At 36.0% G+C, this 19,607-nt stretch overlaps 2 protein-coding genes across 2 annotated transcripts; one reads left to right on the top strand and one right to left on the bottom strand.

The window, feature by feature from the left end:
• Positions 1-6,093: 6,093 nt before the first annotated feature.
• On the top strand, positions 6,094-8,791 carry LOC127084280 (uncharacterized). The gene is made up of 11 exons (XM_051024702.1): positions 6,094-6,561; positions 6,639-6,741; positions 6,931-6,944; positions 7,100-7,318; positions 7,418-7,489; positions 7,591-7,677; positions 7,757-7,795; positions 7,876-7,974; positions 8,078-8,240; positions 8,326-8,435; positions 8,524-8,791. The coding sequence occupies exons 1-11, from the start codon at positions 6,343-6,345 to the stop codon at positions 8,608-8,610; spliced, it is 1,212 nt and encodes a 403-aa protein (XP_050880659.1). The 5' UTR covers positions 6,094-6,342; the 3' UTR covers positions 8,611-8,791.
• LOC127084279 (sucrose synthase 5) lies at positions 8,649-12,684 on the bottom strand. Its single transcript, XM_051024701.1, has 13 exons — positions 12,417-12,684; positions 12,175-12,329; positions 11,891-12,083; positions 11,548-11,666; positions 11,250-11,466; positions 11,069-11,164; positions 10,813-10,986; positions 10,604-10,720; positions 10,330-10,496; positions 9,979-10,203; positions 9,329-9,895; positions 9,016-9,243; positions 8,649-8,867 (listed from the first exon to the last, which is right to left on the bottom strand). The coding sequence occupies exons 1-13, from the start codon at positions 12,651-12,653 to the stop codon at positions 8,840-8,842; spliced, it is 2,523 nt and encodes an 840-aa protein (XP_050880658.1). The 5' UTR covers positions 12,654-12,684; the 3' UTR covers positions 8,649-8,839.
• Positions 12,685-19,607: the final 6,923 nt, after the last annotated feature.

Below are 19,607 nucleotides of genomic sequence, written 5' to 3'. Positions count from 1 at the left end.
ATTGTCTTTAAAACTGTTCCACTAGACTGATTGACAGCTATTAAATGCAAAAATTGTTCAGTGTCTAGAAGACAGATTGTTTAACCAAACAAGTTATAACTGGATACTTCTGAACTGATGAAACTTTCTCACTTCAGAAGACTCAAATGTTCAAAGCCAAAAAAAAATCTCAGAGTCTCATTAAAACTTTCTAAGATATTAAACATTCTAAGATAATCATCTTTTTCATTATGGACATGAGATTATGGGTTTGTTGTGGTTGTTGTGTTGACGAAGAAGAACCACAAACAGTTCTTTAAGCAGTTGCAACATGTTGTTTTTTAGTTTGTTCTTGTTGAGCGGATTGTTATTGAGAAGCCATCATTGAAGAAGAACAAGGGTTTTTGGTTGCAGAGAGATTTGGGCTCAAAGAGAGAAAGTGTAGGGAGTGGATGTAGCAAAAGTGTGTGAAGTGGGTTTACATAAGAGTTTTTGCAATCATGAGAAAAAATTTGAATAGTGAAAAAATCTGACAAGGGGGTAAAGTGTGAAGGTTTTACCTAATCCCAAGAGGTTTATTCACCCAATGTGTCACATCAGCAATTCAGTTTTCTAAGACAACTGTTCCACTAGACGGATTGACAACTATTAAATGCAAAAATTGTTCAGTATCCAGAAGACAGATTGTTTAACCAAATAAGTTATGAAGGTTTGGACTAAAATTCTTCTGGGATGTGTTCATCACATAACGACAACCAACTCTTCTGACTACATCAACGGTGGTAAATAATATATCCTCTATTATATTGAAACTGAAAAGAAGGTGAATCTTCCTACACTTTTGTTTCAACATCTAAGGGATACTATGAGGGACACCCGAGATGGTAGCAGAAAGACAAAGAGCTACATTCCTCTAGGTAGGCTGATCTCATACATTCTGATGGAGAGCCAAATGATTGACTCTCTAACAAACGATCAGTTCTCTAAAGGTATGCAACCTCTGGATGGCAGGATGCGGAATGCCAAAAGTCTGAAGAATATGGGGCTTATTACTTAAGTGATAAGTCCTTCTGCTGAATTTCCCAAGGAAATCATCCTCAGCAGAAGGATTCCTTTAAAAGATTTTCTTATCCTCTCAAAGCAATATCCTCTAAAAGAGGTGGTAGAGTTTCTGGAGAAGTGTCATGCTGATGTTATTTTGACAGCTTCTGAATCTATTTCTTAGATGAATAAGAGGATGACTGTTAAGAAGCATTTTAAAAGGATGGCCAAGAATTTTAAGGCTTCTAGGGAGCATCGAGGTACTTTTATTGAAGAACACGTAGCCTTTGAAGCTACTTCTACTAGAACTGCTTCTAGAACGACTGCTCCTTCTGAAGCTCGTCGTCTTACTATTGTTTACAGTTTATCCATTTCAATAACCACACCCCTTTCATCTATCTCCTTTCCACATACCTCTTTAAAAGTTATCTCTCTCCCTTCAAGCACTCTTCCTTATAATATTCCTTATGTTCTGGAACCAATTACTTCTGGAGCCATTCATACTTCTGCTTCCCCAACCCTTTAATCCAAATATTACCATTCCACCACCCTTACCATCAATTTCTAAAATTCTAACCTCCACTATCTCACCAACAACTCAACCACTATTATCACATTTTCTCTTATACCACCTCATTCAACCAGAAAACCCTCAACCATGAATGCTTACTCACTCTGACATCCCTATTGCAGAATCAAACATTGATTCTGATACTGAGTCAGAAGTTGAGCTCCTAGCCCTCCAAGATAGAACCCTTCAGTCATACTCTGACCAAACAACCTCTTAATCCAACATTCACCCTACACCATTGGATTAATTGTTTACTCATCTTAAAGGCGAGGCTACTGGCAGACTTCGCGCCCTCTATGAGGCTTGTTCTTCTAACATAAACCTTTCTAAAGTGTGCGTTTTGACCAATCACTTCAGAAGTTGGATAGAAGTCAACTCTGAAGAGTTGGAGTTTGCTTACCTGAAGAAAGCTAAAAGGAACTTCCATGTCAGACTCTCTAGTATTGTTGAACCTCTGCTTCAGAAGGTTCCTCTAACGCTTCTACTTACTACTCCATAAGTGAATTCACCTCTTTCTCCAATCCAGTCTGCTATGGTTGCCTCTAAGCCTACTCTTGAAGTTGGAAGTGGCTCTGGCGTCAAGAAGACTTTGGTTTCTAAGGAATATATTTTGAAGACTTTGGAGCATTTAATGGCTGAGAATTCTGAAGTGAAAGAAAAGACATCAAAGATAGAAGGGTTGCTTGGAGAGATCTTATCAAGATTGTCACCCCCTCATAAACCCTAGTTTTTAAAACTTTGTGGTGTTTGTCTTTGTTTGTTTTCCATTTATGTATCTGAATTCTCTTCTTTAATGGAATGGAAGTTTGTTTTGGTTTACTTTATATTTATTTTCTTTTTGAATGATGACAAAAGGGGAGAAATAATTATTGATTTTGATATATCTAATTCCAATTCGGAAACCCAAACATGTTTATATGTTTCTGACATTGGTAACTTTCTGAGAACTTTGAAAAGTCCATCTTGTTAACCAAGTGTTTCAGGTACTAAGGCATTAACCAATCTAAATTGAGTTTAGAGTAACCAGACTTATGTTTTAAGAACTAGGCATTTTCTCATTCTGAACAAGGTGCTTATTGAACCAAGTTGAAACATGTGCATACAAGCTCTGAACCAGATGTATACATTTATACTACAACCAGACATGAGTAATACAACCAGGTTGTGAAACCAAACTATGAAAGCTCTGACAAATCATGCTCTGTGATGAGACTGATAACCAGACCTTCTGACACTCAAGCAAGGACTCTGAATGAAATACTTATGTACCTAAGTTGTTGCATTCTGGGAAGTTACTTCAACCATTACAATCAGGTTTCTTCCTTAATGGGAAGATAGTAACCATGTTTCTTCCTTATGGGAAGATAGTAACAACCAGGCTTCTGCCTTATGGGAAGTTATTTCTTTCATGCTGATTGAGATTTTTATATGTATTAAGATTATTTTCAGTCTTAAATTTGGGGGCAACTTGCAAACCTAACTCTGATATTCTAAGCTGAAAAATATTTTTTTATTGAATAAAATTCATGGGGAGCTTACAGACCTTGCTCTGATATTTTTATGTGATTAAACCAAGTAAAACTTATTCATCAAAATACATGGTTTTGTCATCATCAAAAAGGGGGAGATTGTTAGAACAAGATTTGGTTCTGCATCTGGCATTTAGTTTTGATGATAACAATGCATTATTTTTTAGAGAACAATTTTATACACTAATGGTTTTTATCTAGTGTGTAGATTTTGCTAATATGTTCTGACTCTGAAGTATTAATGTGTGACGTCATCAAACTCTGGAATCAACACACTCTGACTCTAAAGAGATACAAGTGATTTACAAGATGCTATCAAGTAGGCATGGCAACGGGGCGGGTCGGGGACGGTTTTACCTCCCCAAACCCAAACCCGAATCCCCAAACAATCCCCGTTCCCCGCCCCAAACCCAAACGGGGATGAATAATTAAAACTCAAACCCGTCCCAAACGGGTTCGGATTGGGTTCGGGTATCCCCGCCCCGCCACCATCCATTTAGTGAAATCAATTTTTTTAATAGAAATATTTAATTTTTTAAAAATCAAATTGCATTACAAATAATAAAATAAAAAAATCTAAAAAAAATATCATACATACATTTCAAATATTTTAAATAATTAATACAAATCAAAATATTAAAATATTGGCCACTTATTTAATATTCTAAATCATCAAAAATAAATAATAATGTATATAATAAAATAAACGGGACGGGTTTGGGGGCGGGTTCGGGGTGGGTACTAGTGTCCCCATTACCCAACTCGTTCCCATATTTTATAATCGGGGAAAACCCAAACTCAAACCTAAACCCAGTCAAAGCGGGTTTTCCCCATAGCGGGTTCGGGTGGGTACCCGCGGATACAAGTTATGTTGCCATGCCTACTATCAAGTTCTAGAAAGATCTTAGACAATGGTTCTGATGAACGTTTATGCTAAATCTTTTGATTATGACTCTTATTGAAGAGTCTCTAAAGGATTGTCTACCTTCAAGATCTTGCGCTCAAGTTTCGAAGATTCTGAAGAACAATATTTGAATACTCTGAAGACCAGGTTCTGAGGAACTGTGTCAAAACTCTAAAGATCGAGGTTCTGAAGATTCTGTCAACTTGTCTCTTGATCCTTTTAAACATGCTACAACATCCTTTCATCAGATGCCTCTAAAGATTAGAGGATAAGATCAACTGGGTTTTATGTCAGGAAAATAATATACAATACAAGGTCACATTTTCCTTCACTACCCTGATTTTGTGGGTTAAGGGCAATACTATTGTACCATTTTGTCTCGTATATGTAAATTGTTACACAAAGAGACAACTACAATTTTCTATTCCAATTCCACCCTCCAACGGATCTTTTAACTACCTGTATAAAGGAGTCTTGGAAGAATGGAAGATGTTGTTAATTCATTGTGCTAAAAACTACGCTTATACACACGTTATTTGCTAAAATATATATTTTCTTTGTATAGTCTTTGTAAACACACTAGAGTTGTTGTTGGTTATTGTGTGAAGATATTCATTGTATTTAACTTGTGCTAATTTGCTTTCTTAGAAGCAATACTTGTAAATGCACACTTGTAAATCTCAAAGTTGTTTGAGTGATTAGGTTTTATCAGATAGACTCGAGAAGACAAAGACGGTTTGTCTTTGTGGTGTCTATAATCAGTTTCAGTTATAGTGGATTAAATCCTTGTTGAGAAGGCAAAATCACTTTGGTAGGGTGGACTGAAGGTAGCTTCGTTAACAGTAAACCAGTGTAAAAATAACTTTTTTATTTTTCTTGTTCGTGTTTTTGTTTGGTTGAGTTGGTTTTGAAAAAGCTTTTATTTTTAGAAACCCAATTCAACCCCCGCTTTCTTGTGTTTCTTGCCATCTTCAATTGGCATTAGAGCTCCAGTTCTGATCTTGATAAGACATCAAATACTTAACAATGTCACATAAAGATCCAGTGTGAAACACAATGACAGCCCTCCCACCACCAGTTGCTCAAATAAATGATAAAGATCATTACAATGCTAAAGCTCCTATTTTTTTATGGAGACGGATTTGACTATTAGAATGATAGAATAGAGAGCTTTTTCTAGATCGCGATGTTGATCTAGGACATTATAGTTGATGGTTGCGTACACCTAGTAGATGCCCGTGACAATAAAGTTGAAAGAAGAGTGATGGCAAATCAACATAAAACTCTCTAGTTCACTAGCAATCAATAGTCTCAACCAGACATTACAAATTAGCTACACAAACTAACTCTTCATACATATGTGTGACTAAGTCTCTTCTCTTTTAAATACATGAATCACTCAATTTTAAAATCCCTTCTCTTTTAAATACATGAATCACTCAATTTTAACGCATTTGAAAGTGTTTTTCAATGTTTAAATAACCTATAAAGATATTTCAATTCTTAAAGATGATAAATCCACAGTGATTATTCTCTTTTATTGCTCTAAATTTTTCTAATTAGAAAACTCCTATCCTTACAACAACAAAAAAAAAACTTCAAATTTTACAACAAAAGATATTTTAAGGCTAAACAAAAATATACACAAATTTTTTAACAGAAATCTATGTAAACGTTTTGTACAAGTATTTAAGAAATCTGTAAAATAAAATGTATATAAATTGAATTTAAGCATCCATCTTGATATTGATGTTGTCAAGATTCACATGATAGCATTTTTTTCCCTTTGGCAATCAATTTTCCTGAACATGTCATATGACAATTTCTTCACTACATGAATTTGAATTGTGTAGTAGTGGTTGAACTAAGGTGAGTGCACAGCACATGTAGAATGATGAGTAGTGGATCACTCACATTCATCAGAGTATCAAATCACACAAACTGACAAAACAATAAGATGTAACAAGTTATGAATTAACAGAAAAAAAATGAGATGAAAAAGTAAAAATAATCCAAACATAGCTTCACGGGTCACTCACTGTTTCATCTTCTTTTCTTAAATTTGAATTAAATAATACAAAAAACTATATACTATACTCACCCCACTAGCTACACCTAGCTACATGCCAACAATTCATTGATTCATACTCTTGTGATTCATTTATCAGCAAAAAGCTGCACACAGATATAACTAATTGCTGCAGTTAAGCTGCAGATAATTGCTTAAAAAGCTATTTAGCTTTTTAATCATGTCTCTTAAAATAATAAGAATGAGCTAAATTTATATCACTTTTTTTTTATAACTTATTCTTCACCTTATGGTTATGGATTCAGCTGCTTGTTTTTGGTTTCAAGCTTTATTTTTGTTAGCATTGGTTTGGTTTTTTAGCTATGGAAGTGTTGATGGAGCTTCCAGTACAGTGAAAGTTGGAAATATTTCAAAGGTGGAAGATGCTGTGAATTTTCATATTTACTATGGCCAAACCTTCAAGGTTATTAAGAATGCTGTTGATGGCCAGAGTTATCTTCTTCTTCAGGTACTTTTTTCGCTAGTTTTTTTTTGTTTTTGTAAAAGATTGCTGAAATTTCATCCATGAATTCCTTTGATTGGTAGAATAACTCAAGGATTGCATCAAGGACGAAGTACTGCACTTCAAGAATCAAATCATTTGTGATACCGTTGTCGAATTTTTCTGTTGATACAGATTCTTTTCCTGGTATATGATGCTAAAACTAGTGATTTTGCATTTTAGTTTTTGGGATTTGTTTGATCTTAGCCTTAAGAATGTGTTATTAGAGTCCTCTGCAACCCTTGTACTTATTTGTTACAGTAATTATTTCTTTCACCTTTGTTGTGACTAACATTTTCCTTTTTTCATGTTTCGATCTGTGAATTGGAACTCAAGTTTCCTTCTTAGAGGTGAGAACTGCTACTAGTGAAAGTTTAGATGTTACTATAAATTGTTGTTATGTTTGTATTTTTTTTCGTTTCGCTTCGATTCAATTCGACCCTTAGCTCAAACCTGAAACTGTTTGTTAGTTCTTATGTTTCTTCAAAATTGTTGTTTTGAGCAGCATTTAGGCTTACTAGAGAGCTTGAAAGGCGTAACGTCGGACACTGTGGCTTCACCGTGTGTGTTGAAATTGTATAAAGAAGGACAGATTGAAATGTTGAACAAAAGTGATTATCAAATGATTTCGCAGTTTTCTGCACACTTCTTTAGTGACGCTGATCAACATTCAGCTTGCAATTTCGCAACTACGGTTCCTTTTTCCGAGGATACCCCTTTGCAGGTAAGCAACTTAATTTTAGTCTCTATATAAATAAGTCGATCCAAACAGGTCCTAAGAACATGCTTAGATAACTTATGTAAGATGCATTCACTTTGACAGAGAGCAGAATGGATTAAGTTCATGGGAGCTTTTGCAAATGTTGAAGCTAGAGCCAATCAAGTCTATACTGCAGTAAGAACACCGATCACTCAACGGCGTAACTATTAACTATATAACCGCTATATCGAGATTTTGTAGTTTATGTTACTAAGAAATGGCTTGTTATTGTTTAGGTTAAGGAGAACTATTTGTGCTTGGCTGAAATCGCAAAATCTCGAACTTCATTCAAGCCAACTGTAGCATGGATGAAATATAACAATGTATGTATCCTCTTCAGTTTTTCGGCTTTTGCTTATCGAAACAAAATGAGTTATAACTTAGTATCATGTAACTTTGCAGGGTGTTTGGTCTTTTACAAAGGAAGCATATTATTTGAAGGTATGAAACCATAACTATCTGTTAGAGAAATATGTTATTCTGGTCTTTATCTATGTTTTGATTCAAAAAATCGCGAACAGTATGTCGAAGATTCCGGAGGAGAGATTTTGGATGCCAACAAGAATACTTACAATGTTTCTGATTCTGATGACTTAGAAGAATTGCATGCAATCCTATGTGTGAGTTCATTCGTAAAAATAATACTCGTTTCGACTAAATCGCGTAGATCAAGAAAGTTAATAGTAGTATCAGATTTGTTAACAATTAGTTTTTCTGATGTAGACTGTGGAAGTAGTGATTGATGAAACATTAACTTCTGATCCACTCAACTACACGTTATCGACGTTTATCCAAAATCTAAACATTGAAGACCGTTCTTGTTTTTCATTTCTATCAAACACAAGCCTATGGAGATATGACAAACGAATTCAAACTTCGTCTCTCGGTACGTCTCAACGTCGAAACACACTATCTTTTCATGATTTTCTAGTGAAAATGCTCAATTTTTGTGTGATTTTCTGCATGTTAAGACTGGTACAACGGAGCAGTCTCGCAACCTCAACTGGTATTAGCAGATCTTATTGAAGTTTTATTTCCAACCGGAAATTACAACATTACTTATTTTAGGAACATTGTTAAGGTATGTTTTCCATTGCAAAATTTTAAAGAAATCGATGTTTTTTTATTCGTATTTCCTACCGACTAAGTTGTTCATGTCAATCTTGCAGGGTGAAACACCTATAAATATTGGTCCTGAAATGTGTGACAGAGAAACATCCTCAACATTGGATCCTACAATAGTACCATGTGGATGATTTATCCTTAAACAACAAGTATCTATAGTTTTTTACACTAATCTTTAAGTTCTGATTTTCCTCCATTATAAATCACTTCAAAGCATTTTATTGATAACATAGAAACATTAGTCATTTTGCAAGAAATACACAATTTATTTGTAATGACGACTTCACGGCGTGAGCAAGATTTTCCCGATTAGTTGTTGCGCATCCGAAAATAAGTTACATTAACTCTTATAGTTAGATCTTAACTCTGCAATTTGGACTTCGAACGCCTGCAGCAGCAAAACAAGCGGCATAAAAAATTGTATTCGTAAATGCAAATACTTCTCTTAGAGAAAAATTTCTAGTGAAACAAAATCGATATTTTAGTAACTTTCGATTTTATTTTGTTGAAATTTCTTTATTGATTGGATGCTGTACCTGCTTGTTCCTTGTTTTTTGAGACTTTGCTGCTTGGAATTGGACACTGGTTGTTGAGGTTCATCTCTTAGAACAGATATAGTACTTACCAAATTCTTAAACATAAGGTTATAGAACATCCAAATGTATCTTTGCTTGGCTTTTTTCGGATCATTATTCACTGTCCTCCAAAATGTATAAATGCTTCCCATATTCAACAACTTGTTTGCATAGATCTTCCATGTATAGCTACAAAACAAACCATGCAATCTTGACTCATTGTTGCAAATGTTATATAATCGAGAGCTAGGAAATTAGTGTTTTTTTTGCGTACCGTTCATTAATGCGCTGCAATCCCGCCGCAGAAATAATGTTCCAGTGTGTCGAATCCACTTTACATTTTTCGAAGAAGTCGGCTATTTTGTTGCTCGATTCGTCTCCGTTGAGAGGATCAATATGGAAACCGGAAACGCTGTCGGCGATAATTTCTGCTGGACCTCCATGGTTAGTAGCGAAAGTAGGCAAACCGCAGTTCATTGCTTCAATGACAGTTAGACCGAATGCTTCATACAATGCAGGCTGCACAAAAGCTCCCTTTGTGTCTGCAATGAAGCGATAAAGCTCTCCGTTGCGATGTCTATCGGTCTGCGCAACAATCCATCTAAATTGACCCTTCAGTTGGTACTTTTCGATTAAATCGTGCATTTTTCTTATTTCTTCCATTTCTTCTCGATCTTTTGATTTCAACGGATCAAAGAATCCTCCAACTATGACAAGGTTCACTAGGCTTCTCAATCTCTTGTTCTTTCCATACCATTCGACTAAACCAGTTATGTTCTTTACAACATCGAGCCTCGCCATCGAGAAGATAATAGGTTGTCTTTTGTTTTCTAGATATCCACTGTTTCCATAACAATAATTTTATCGAAAATTAATCATTTTGTAAAATATTGTAGACAAATGAACCGCAACATTTTCACTTACATATGATCTTTGTTATCCACTTTACTATATAGTAAGTCTTCAATGGCAGGATGAAATTCAGTGAGTCTTTTGTCTTTCTCCGTGTAAGGAAAATAGACGGTTTGGTCGGCTCCAGGTGCAGCTATGTTGAACTTCGGATCGAATATATTTATCCCCGAAACAACTCTGCATAGCCCCGGGAGTGTAAATGTTGCATGACTTTCATATTGTCCTGGTTTATCTTTGCTGCAAAGAAACACTAAGAATTCAGTATGTTACGTTACACGCCTTTCATAGTTTCTTCCATTTTTCAAATTATCATCAGTGTCGACGTGTCTGTGTCGTGTCTGGTGTTCATCTTTGAGAGCTAACCTTCCGGCGATTTCCTGATATGTGCTAGTTATGATGAAATCCGATGCATTCATTGCGATTGTATCGGCCATGAATTGACACGAGAAGTGATACTTAGGGTCTAATTCTTTCCACTTGACATCTGAATCTTCATACTTAGTTTTCTCTAAAGCATGTGCTATAGTTCCCTGGTTTTCAAGCAACCTCATTTATTATTTCATGAAGGAAAAAAAACATCCTTAAAAGTCACAAAAAAATGTAATTGAATCATAGGAAATAAAATTCCAATAGTGACCTGAGTTATCTTAAGTTTGCTAGCCATAAGAGAAGCTGCCAAATTCCCATCTGTGTAATTTCCTATAACAAGATCCGGTTTTCCTTCCAAGATGTTGAGAATCTTAGTCGTCGCATCCTATAACATGAACCAAACAACTAGTCAAACGGAAAACTCGTAACAGAAAAATGTTTTGGGTTCTGAAAAACTTTTATAGAAAATATGCATACCTGAGTAAACCTCTCAAGATAAGGATAAATGTCGAAGCGAGAAACCCATTGACGCAGAACTCCTTTATCTGTCTGAAAAGGCACGCGTAGAATTTTCGAGTGTTGAGTATCGATGATTGTTTCCAATTCCTGATTGCATTTGGTTCCTTGTGCATCAGGTATGAGCCTTGTGACCTATCATTGTTAATAACAAACACTTTTATATATAAGTTATTATAATATGTAGAGAATCATGATTCTTTTGCATGAAACATACCACAAGAATTTGAGGCTTCACTTTTAAGCCTTGGTGCTTAATTCTAAGTAGCATTTCTGCTTCCAAAGCTCTCACTTGATCCAATATGTAAACTACCTATTCAAGATTGTAGAAGAAGTTTTGAAATCAGTTTTGCCTCGTCTAAAAGCAACGCGACTACTCTCGAGTTTAGGAATGCTACCTGTCCGCCGGTATCTGGCAAGCCAAGAACATCAGCTTGACCAAAATAGCCATGAATAGAGAAGATCACGACATTGAATATCGTAGGAACTCGACTGAAAAACTTTTCCATGTTTATCGGGTCTGGAGCCTGGAGTATTTCTGACAAAGCTCTCATTGTATCCTTCACTCTTCCTGCAGAATCTCCCCATCCTCTTTCAAAACCCCACTGCTTAAACCTATGAATGAAAATCGTATTAAATTAGCGAATCACAAAGATATATAGCGCTCAATTTAACAGAATAAAGAGCTTTGTTTACCTTGGTTCAAAATCATGATAGGGAGTATCGAATGGAAGTGCTGACAGGAATGCATCAGCCACTGTTAGTGCCATCTGGAGCTTTGCAACTGAGCTCAACGTATCGTTTATCATTAGACTCTGTCAGTTTAGACGACAGAAAGAACGATGAATAACCAAAATCACATTACAAAGTTGAACAACTGAACCATGAATGGACTAGTTGAATCTGATCGAACCAGAGTTGAACGGATTTGAACCACAGTTGGTTCAAGTGGTTCAAATCCGTTCAACTCTGGTTCGATCACTTGTTTCTAAAACTGGTGTGTGTGAATTATTAAAATGAAGTTATCGTATGTATTTACTTCTCCTTGATGATTTAACGATAACAAGTAGTCGTATATAGGTTGTGTTTTCGCCAATTTGCCACTAAATCGCGAAGTTAAGAACTTCGAAACAAAATGCAGTCCATTTCCAATTGAAGTAGGCAAGGTTAAGTTAGGAATAGGAAAATCAAATGCTCCAAAATCTGCTTCCAACACGTTTTCATTGTTCGCCCTGCAACATAGAACCAAATTAACCATTAAAATTTGTTACATGTTGAAAGCTTTAGAATATAAAAATATAAGTGAAATGAAATGTAGCGTACCATTTTTCGTCGTATATTCTTTCCTTAAATCTGAGGTAATCGGTGGACGTTATAGGTTCAACCGAAAGATTCTCAGAGCTCACTTTAACATATTCCCAAACACCAGGATCTTGCCTTACAGCAAAAGCAACATATGGTGGATCAACAATAGCTTCCTGCAATGTGTCACATTATAACATTATTATTACACCTTCTGTCATATTAAATATCATATTATGTAAACTAATTAGGAAAAACTTAACCTGTGTACAGCTTAATAGGAAGCCGAGATTTCCTTCCAGAATTTGATTCTTATCTTTCTGGTCATTTATAACTTGCTCCATTTCTTCCATCAAGTCATGAACTTTTATGATCCTTCTACCCTTTTCAAGGTACTTGGCAAAGCACCTCTTCATATGGTACCTACTTTGCTTCGATTCGTCGGATGACATGTTATCTTTTATCGATTCCGTGCGGTCCAAGCCTGATGCAGAAGCCATGGGATTAAAAATATGGTTGTTTCTCTAAGTTGATGTCTAATGCATGGCTATTTATATGTTGTGGATTCTGAATTGGGTCCCATGCATAGGTGCAAGAGTGGGAGAAAGAACATTTTCAAAGAACAATGAGCATGTCAAAGGGAGAACGATTGGTATCATTCTTTTCTTCTTTGATGTTTATGTGGCCATATATGTGACAGAATATGTGAAGTTGCCATCTTCAAGGCATTATTAAAAAGGAGACAAATAGCTCTAAAAAATGTTACAACAAATAACATGGGATAATACCATCAATTAGAATAATACCATCGACTATTTTTCTAAAAATTGACCAAATATGGGTTCTTTTAAAGGACTAAGTTTGTTTATTTGAATTTTTTTTTAAATAACTACCATTTTCAAAATTAATTCCAAAATAATATTTTTTTCATTTTCTTTTTTAAAATAACCACCTTTAAAAAAAGATGCGTCAGATGAACTGGCGCATGCATCTTGAACCAAGAGGAGGCGCTTTAGGCCTTGGCGTCTGCATTGGAAGTCTCATGAGGAGGCGCCAATGCCCATGGCGCCTGCATTGTGCCTCATGAGGAGGCGTCAATGCCCATGACGCCTACTTAATTCATGTGGTATATGCGTCAATTCATCTGGCGCATACACCCTTATATTATTTATTATTTATTTATTTTTATTTATAAAATAATAATAAATAATATAAAAAAAAAACATTTATTCATGATATAATAAATATTACATGGGATTGACAAAAAATTAATGACCGGTTCGATCGAAACGTCCCCTTGTTCCACATCCAGGTGCGTTAGTTTGTCTTCGAGGTCTCCCACGATTTTTCTGAGGTGTTTGGGGTCTTTGTGTGTTGACCTGATCGAATGATGGTTGGTGTGAAGGTCCGGCGAAAGTTCCAGCGGTATTTGACAGATGTGTCATCATTTGTCCTCAATATCCAGAGGGGCTCTGGCCAACGGCGCTTCCGTAATGGAGTTCAGTGTCCATGTCATCGTAGTTAGGTCGATGGGATTAGGTGGATTGTGGACGGTATAGTTGCCCAAATTGGGACATTTAATGTTTTGGAAACGAAGCAATGGTTCCTGGGGCGTACTATAGTTAAACAATGGTTGTGTGTTTTGGTGATGGGATGTTTGAGTGGTCATTAGTGGGGGGCTACGATGAAGTGACTCATATGAATCATTTGGGCTATAGACAGTTGTGGTTGAAGCGTATGATTGTTGGTGGGTAGGGTTTGATTCTTGGTGTTGTGGTTGGGTGGGTGGCATGAATGGATTGCGACGTTTGGTTTTGGTTGTCAGGTGGATGGCATGAATGGATTGCGAAGTTGGGTGTTTGGTTGTTGGGTGTATGTGGTAGGTTGATGGTGTGAGGTTGGTTGTTGGGTTTGGGTGGTTTGACATTGGTGTTGGACGGGGACTTGTTGTTGGGCGTACGATGACGAAGGTAGTTGGCGTGGATCTATCAAATACTGCGGCTCAGACACAAATTGTTGTGTTGTTACCGACCTAAACCATGTCATATATTGTTGAGTTGGTCTTGCACCATGGATTACTGATTCGTTTAAGATGTATTATCGTTGATTCCTCAATTGACAACACATCTCTTTTACAAAGTCTCTCCAGTCGGAATAATCTCATTGGGCATCAACTCTTTTTTGATACCAATTCCCCAAACACGTCGGAGGTTCTGGAATCTGTTGTTACATGCCGAACTGCAGTTTTACCCGGTCACTCTGGTGTATTTCCACAGTAGTGAACCAGATAATCGGTGTCTTTGATGTCCAAACTGCAGCATCATCATGGTTTACATGATGATCAAGACCCAGATATGACCTCTAGATAAATTGTAAAACAATACGAAACGATTAGATGATAAATAATTTGATAAGTATTTTTAAATTAAAATATAGTTGTGTAGGAGTATTACATCGTCTGATCCGATGTGGTCCAATAGATTGCGATAGACTACTATAGAGTGTTTCGGACACCTATTGTAGTTCATTCCCCTTACTGACCACCTTAGATAAAAAAAATTGAAAAATATTATTTACAGTTAATTGTGATATAAAATATAATTAATTAAATGGTAAAGTGTACCAATAATTCGTTGCAGATAGAATTTTCCTGGTTTACTTTACCATTCACGACATTACCATCTATACGGAGACCCAACAATATGTATACGTCCTCAAGTGTGACGGTACACTCACCGAAATAAAGGTGAAATGTGTGGGTCTCGGGTTTCCATCTCTCCAACAAAGCAAGAATGAACTTGTAGTCCACCGAGTACGAGACAATGTTGAGGAGATTTCCAAATCCACATCCTCTATGGTTCTATCATAGGATCGTGGGGTACAAATTCATGTACACGACATCGAAAACGCTTTGGATCCTAATAACACATACGTAAGAAATACAATAAGAAGAAGTAATATATAATACAAACATAGATAACAAAGGTATACGAATTAAATATGGAATAAGTAAAAAGAGAGTGATAACATAGAAATGTTGAGATATTCTCAAGTGTTTCTCTGTGTTCATCATCCATAGTCAACAGAGACATAATTTGAGTGTTGTAGAGAAAGAGTCTGGTAAAGAAAGAGTGTTGCAGAGAAAGAGTATGGTCAAGTTGGAAACGTTGCCCGCGTATAGATAAGACGGGACGTGTGCTATTGGAAATGGAATATTCCATCATCTCTTCTGGGCGTATCAACCATGCATCATAGGTTTTTCTTTCTGTAAACTTATTATACAAATTTATGGTACATGGTTGTACGGGAAATACAAAGGAACGTTACTAATGGCAGTGGCACAAGATGGAAACAACAACATTTTTCCAATCTCCTTTGCCCTTGTTGAATGGGAGACTGTTGAGGGATGGAGTTTTTTCCTAAGAAATCTCCGATTGCACGTTGCACCGCAGCCTAACTTATGTTTGATCTCCGACAGACACCCTTCAATCATCAATGCATATAATAACATTGATAATGGCTGGCAAGATCCTCCTTCGACGCATGTCTTCTGTATTAGACATATTGCTCAGAATTTCATGCGGGAAATCAAAGACAAGACGTTGCGGAAGAAGGTTGTCAATGCAGGTTACGCATTATCAGAACCTTCTTTCAAACACTACCGCGAAGAAATAAGATTGTCAAACACTGATGCAATATGGTGGATCAACAGTATTCCATTGGAGAAGTGGACTAGGGCATACGACAACAGTCAAGGTTGGGGTCACATGACAACAAATCTTGTGGAATCAATGAACTTTGTCTTCAAAGGCATTTGTAATCTACCTATAACCTCTTTGGTGCAGGCAACATATTTCATGCTTGGGGCGATATTTGAGACCAGACGTTCCAAATGGAGTTCGGTGTTGCAATCTGGGCCCTGCTCCCATGTCATTGCAGCATGTTCAAAGGTTCGAAGGGATCCATCCTACTTGTTATCTGAAGTTTACAAAGTCACCAGCCTATCAAATGTTTATAAAATTAGTTTTTCCGTAGTAGAAAAAGAGGATTACTGGCCAGAATATCAAGGGGGCATCGTCTAGCACAACGAAGTTATGCGAAGAAAGAAAAAGGGTCGCCCAAACAGCACCCGAATTCGAACCGAAATGGATACGGCGAACAAAATGGTTAGATTATGTAGTTCTTGCCTTCATCCAAGTCAGAATCGTACTAATTGTCCTAGTGTTGGAAGGAGCACAACCAGATAAATTCACATGTACCTCTGTTGCAATATATGAAAAACTAAATTTATTTCATATTATAAGTTTATGAGGAAAATACCATTACATAAACAATAACACAAACAATTAAAACAACTACAATACAAGAACTATGCGATTACAACCATCAAAACAATTTTGAACATGTAATGCATCATCCTATGAACGTCTCGGTCAGTCTTGATATCCACTCATTCACGCACTTCTCCATTTTAGTTGAATGTGGATACAAGCCATTGGATTCTTCTAATCCTTTCACCATCTCCAATTTCTCCATCTAACCAACCAACTTGGTGTTCAGTGTTCACCTTCTCAGCAAGCCAAGACCCTGTTATGTATCCCCTCGTACCTCCACCGTGAGCCCAAACTAGAGTTTTAGCAATACTATCTTTAGGTCTAAGATTTATGCTTAGTCCTTCTCTCCCAGCAGTTTGTCAACTATCATTTTATCTCCCACACTTCTTAAACCTGAACCCTCGTGTTCGACATATCCCCCGTAGATCTTAAACTGGTACTCAAAACCGTCCATCCGCTTTAGACTGAGTCCTGTGGCTATAACCCATTTTCCGCTTCTTTCCTGTTCCAATAAGGTTAACTTTGGAACCTTATCCCCGACAGTGTTTCTCCATTCCTTCTTTTCTCAATAAGGTTAACTTCAGGGGGCCTTCCAGCGTGAGTCTTAAACACCGGTTATGTTTAGCCATTTCTTTTCCTGTTCCAATAAGGTTAACTTTGGAATGTTATCCCCAACGGTGTCACCATTTCTTCTTTTCTCGATAAGGTTAATTTCTCCATCTAACCAACTGTTCAACGTCCGATTAAGACGTCCAAACGAATCTATATTCCAGAGTCGAATCTTTATCGGAGACGTAACGGTGGAAAATATTAAATCGGCATTTCGCTTGTGAATGTATTCAGACATGGTTAAAACTCAAAAACTTGAAGGAGAATGGAGTTGAATGAAAGAAAATATGGTAGTAGGGGAAGATTTTCTGTGAAAAATATTGCATACAGGGCGAGGTATTTATAGTGAGGAGATATAAAATGTATGCGCCAAGAGGGTAGGCGCCATAGGCATTGTCGCCTCCTCATGAGGCACAATGCAAACGCTATAGGCATTGGCGCCTCCTCATGAGGCTTCCAATGCAGACGCCTCCTCTTGATGCAAGACGGATGTGCCAGTTCATCTGACGCGTCTTTTTTTAAAGGTGGTTATTTTGGGGAAAAATTTGAAAAAATTGTTATTTTGGAATTAATTTTGAAAATGGTGTTTATTTTTTAAAAAATGGTTTATTTTGTTGATATATATTGTGAAATTAAAATATCAAAGGTCAAACACAACAAGAATAATGATACGTGAGACAAAAACAATGACAATTATTTAAAAGACTTCGAACATAATTAATTTGTCACAAGGTGTAAGCAAATCCATAAGAATAAGAAGAAGAAAAAAACATATACACACACAAAATTAGTTTATCCAGTTTGATCAAACTGATCTATTATGGGAGAGAACAACTTTCTAATCTACTATAACTCAAGAGTTATTACACAAGATTACAAGATAAGCTACAAGAAAATAATCTTTCATAATTATAAAAACATCAGATATTTTCTACTTAAGTGTTTTTTAATATATATCTTATTTATTTAACATATGAATCAAACAAATTTAAGGTGTTTAGAAGTGTTTCCCGATTCTCTTAGATATTCCAAAGATCTTATCATTCTTAGAACAGGGAATCTTAATAATCCCTTCATTTGTCTCTCTAAGTTTCAATCTCTAGAGAATACTCATTTTCACTCTCGTATCTAAAAAAAGGGTTGAAATGTGTTTTATAAGTGTCAGGTGAAACACATTGCATTCTGTGCAAAAGAAGGAGGCATTGCGTCTTTTCCAAATACAATGTGTTTTTGCAAATACGTTACGTTATCACAAACTCATTCATAAGGATTTTTTGTTCAATCTCCACAGTTCTCCACCTTGACTTTGAAATCGATGGTGATGTCAATTTATCCATCATCCACCTTATTGCTCTCTCAAAATATTTTCAAATTATCTTCTGAAGCCATCTTCTGAACCACAATCTCCTTCGAATCAATCATCTCTATTATGAAGTGAAAACGATTGTCAATGTGCTTTGTATTCTCATTATACACTTAATGATTTTCCAAGTGAATGGAACTTTGACTATCACAATGTATCTTCACACATTCTTGATTGATCCATAACTTCTCAATTATGCCTTTCAACCATTCATAAAAGGCAATATTTTCCGCTTGAGTAGTAGATAATGCGACTAACAATGATTGATTTTTCTTCCAACTTATAGTTATACCAAACAACGTAAATACAAAACCCGATAAGGATTTTCTAGTGTCCATATTTCCCGCATAGTTTGCATCGATAAAACCATCTGAAGTTTCTTCCTCTTAAGTTGTCTTTTTGTATTTCAAACAATCCTTTGATGAACCACTCAAGTACCTCATAACCCACTTCAAACTATTTGCATATGCTAAGTCTGATATGCTACAAACTATATCATACATGATGTTTCCAACCTCAGTGCACGGGAGTATTCTCCCTTGTCTTATATTCTTCTTTGGTTTAAGAATATTGCATAACCAAATGCTTCGTGTGATAATTCAACTGAACATTGACGGTTTTAGCATTTTACATTCTAAATCAATCCATCATTTTCTTCAAGTAATCATATTAAGATAAGAATAATCACGCCTTTTTATGATTTCTCGTGATATTCATCCTTAACTTCGCCAAGATCTTTCATCTTAAATTATCCATTCAAAATCTTCATGGGCTTACTGATCTCTTCCTTTCTAGAGTTTTTCATTAAGATATCATCAACATATATAAGTAGGGGAAGGATGACTGCCTCATTCCTCTTCAATATGTATACAAAATTATCATAACCACTTCTCATAAAAATCATATTTAAGAATAAATTTATCAAAGTGATGATAACATTACCTTGAGATTTCTTTCAAACCATACATGGATTTCTTCATTAAACAGACCTTAAACTTTTCCACTATAAAACCTTGAGGTTTCTTCATGAAATTGCTTCTTCAAGGTCTACATGTAAGAAAACTATTTTGATATCCATATGTTCCAACTTAATATCATATTGGCTCACAATCGCCATGAGTACCACTGTAGAAAATTATGTTACCACG

The sequence above is a fragment of the Lathyrus oleraceus genome, chromosome 5 (genome assembly GCF_024323335.1).
Source record: "Lathyrus oleraceus cultivar Zhongwan6 chromosome 5, CAAS_Psat_ZW6_1.0, whole genome shotgun sequence".
In the NCBI taxonomy this organism is placed as follows: domain Eukaryota; kingdom Viridiplantae; phylum Streptophyta; class Magnoliopsida; order Fabales; family Fabaceae; genus Lathyrus; species Lathyrus oleraceus.
Note: the sequence above shows the minus strand (reverse complement) of the source record. Positions and strands in the feature narration are given on the sequence as shown.

Bases quoted from the DNA above. Each gene is read 5' to 3' on its own strand.
- LOC127084280 (XM_051024702.1), top strand. From the start codon at position 6,343: ATGGTTATGGATTCAGCTGCTTGTTTTTGGTTTCAAGCTTTATTTTTG. The intron at 7,490-7,590 runs GTAAGAACACCG...GTTATTGTTTAG, and splicing joins CCAATCAAGTCTATACTGCA to GTTAAGGAGAACTATTTGTG. The intron at 7,975-8,077 runs GTGAGTTCATTC...TTTCTGATGTAG, and splicing joins AATTGCATGCAATCCTATGT to ACTGTGGAAGTAGTGATTGA.
- LOC127084279 (XM_051024701.1), bottom strand. From the start codon at position 12,653: ATGGCTTCTGCATCAGGCTTGGACCGCACGGAATCGATAAAAGATAAC. The intron at 11,667-11,890 runs GTAAATACATAC...CTAAACTGACAG, and splicing joins CGTTAAATCATCAAGGAGAA to AGTCTAATGATAAACGATAC. The intron at 9,244-9,328 runs GTACGCAAAAAA...TTTGTTTTGTAG, and splicing joins TTGCAGCGCATTAATGAACG to CTATACATGGAAGATCTATG.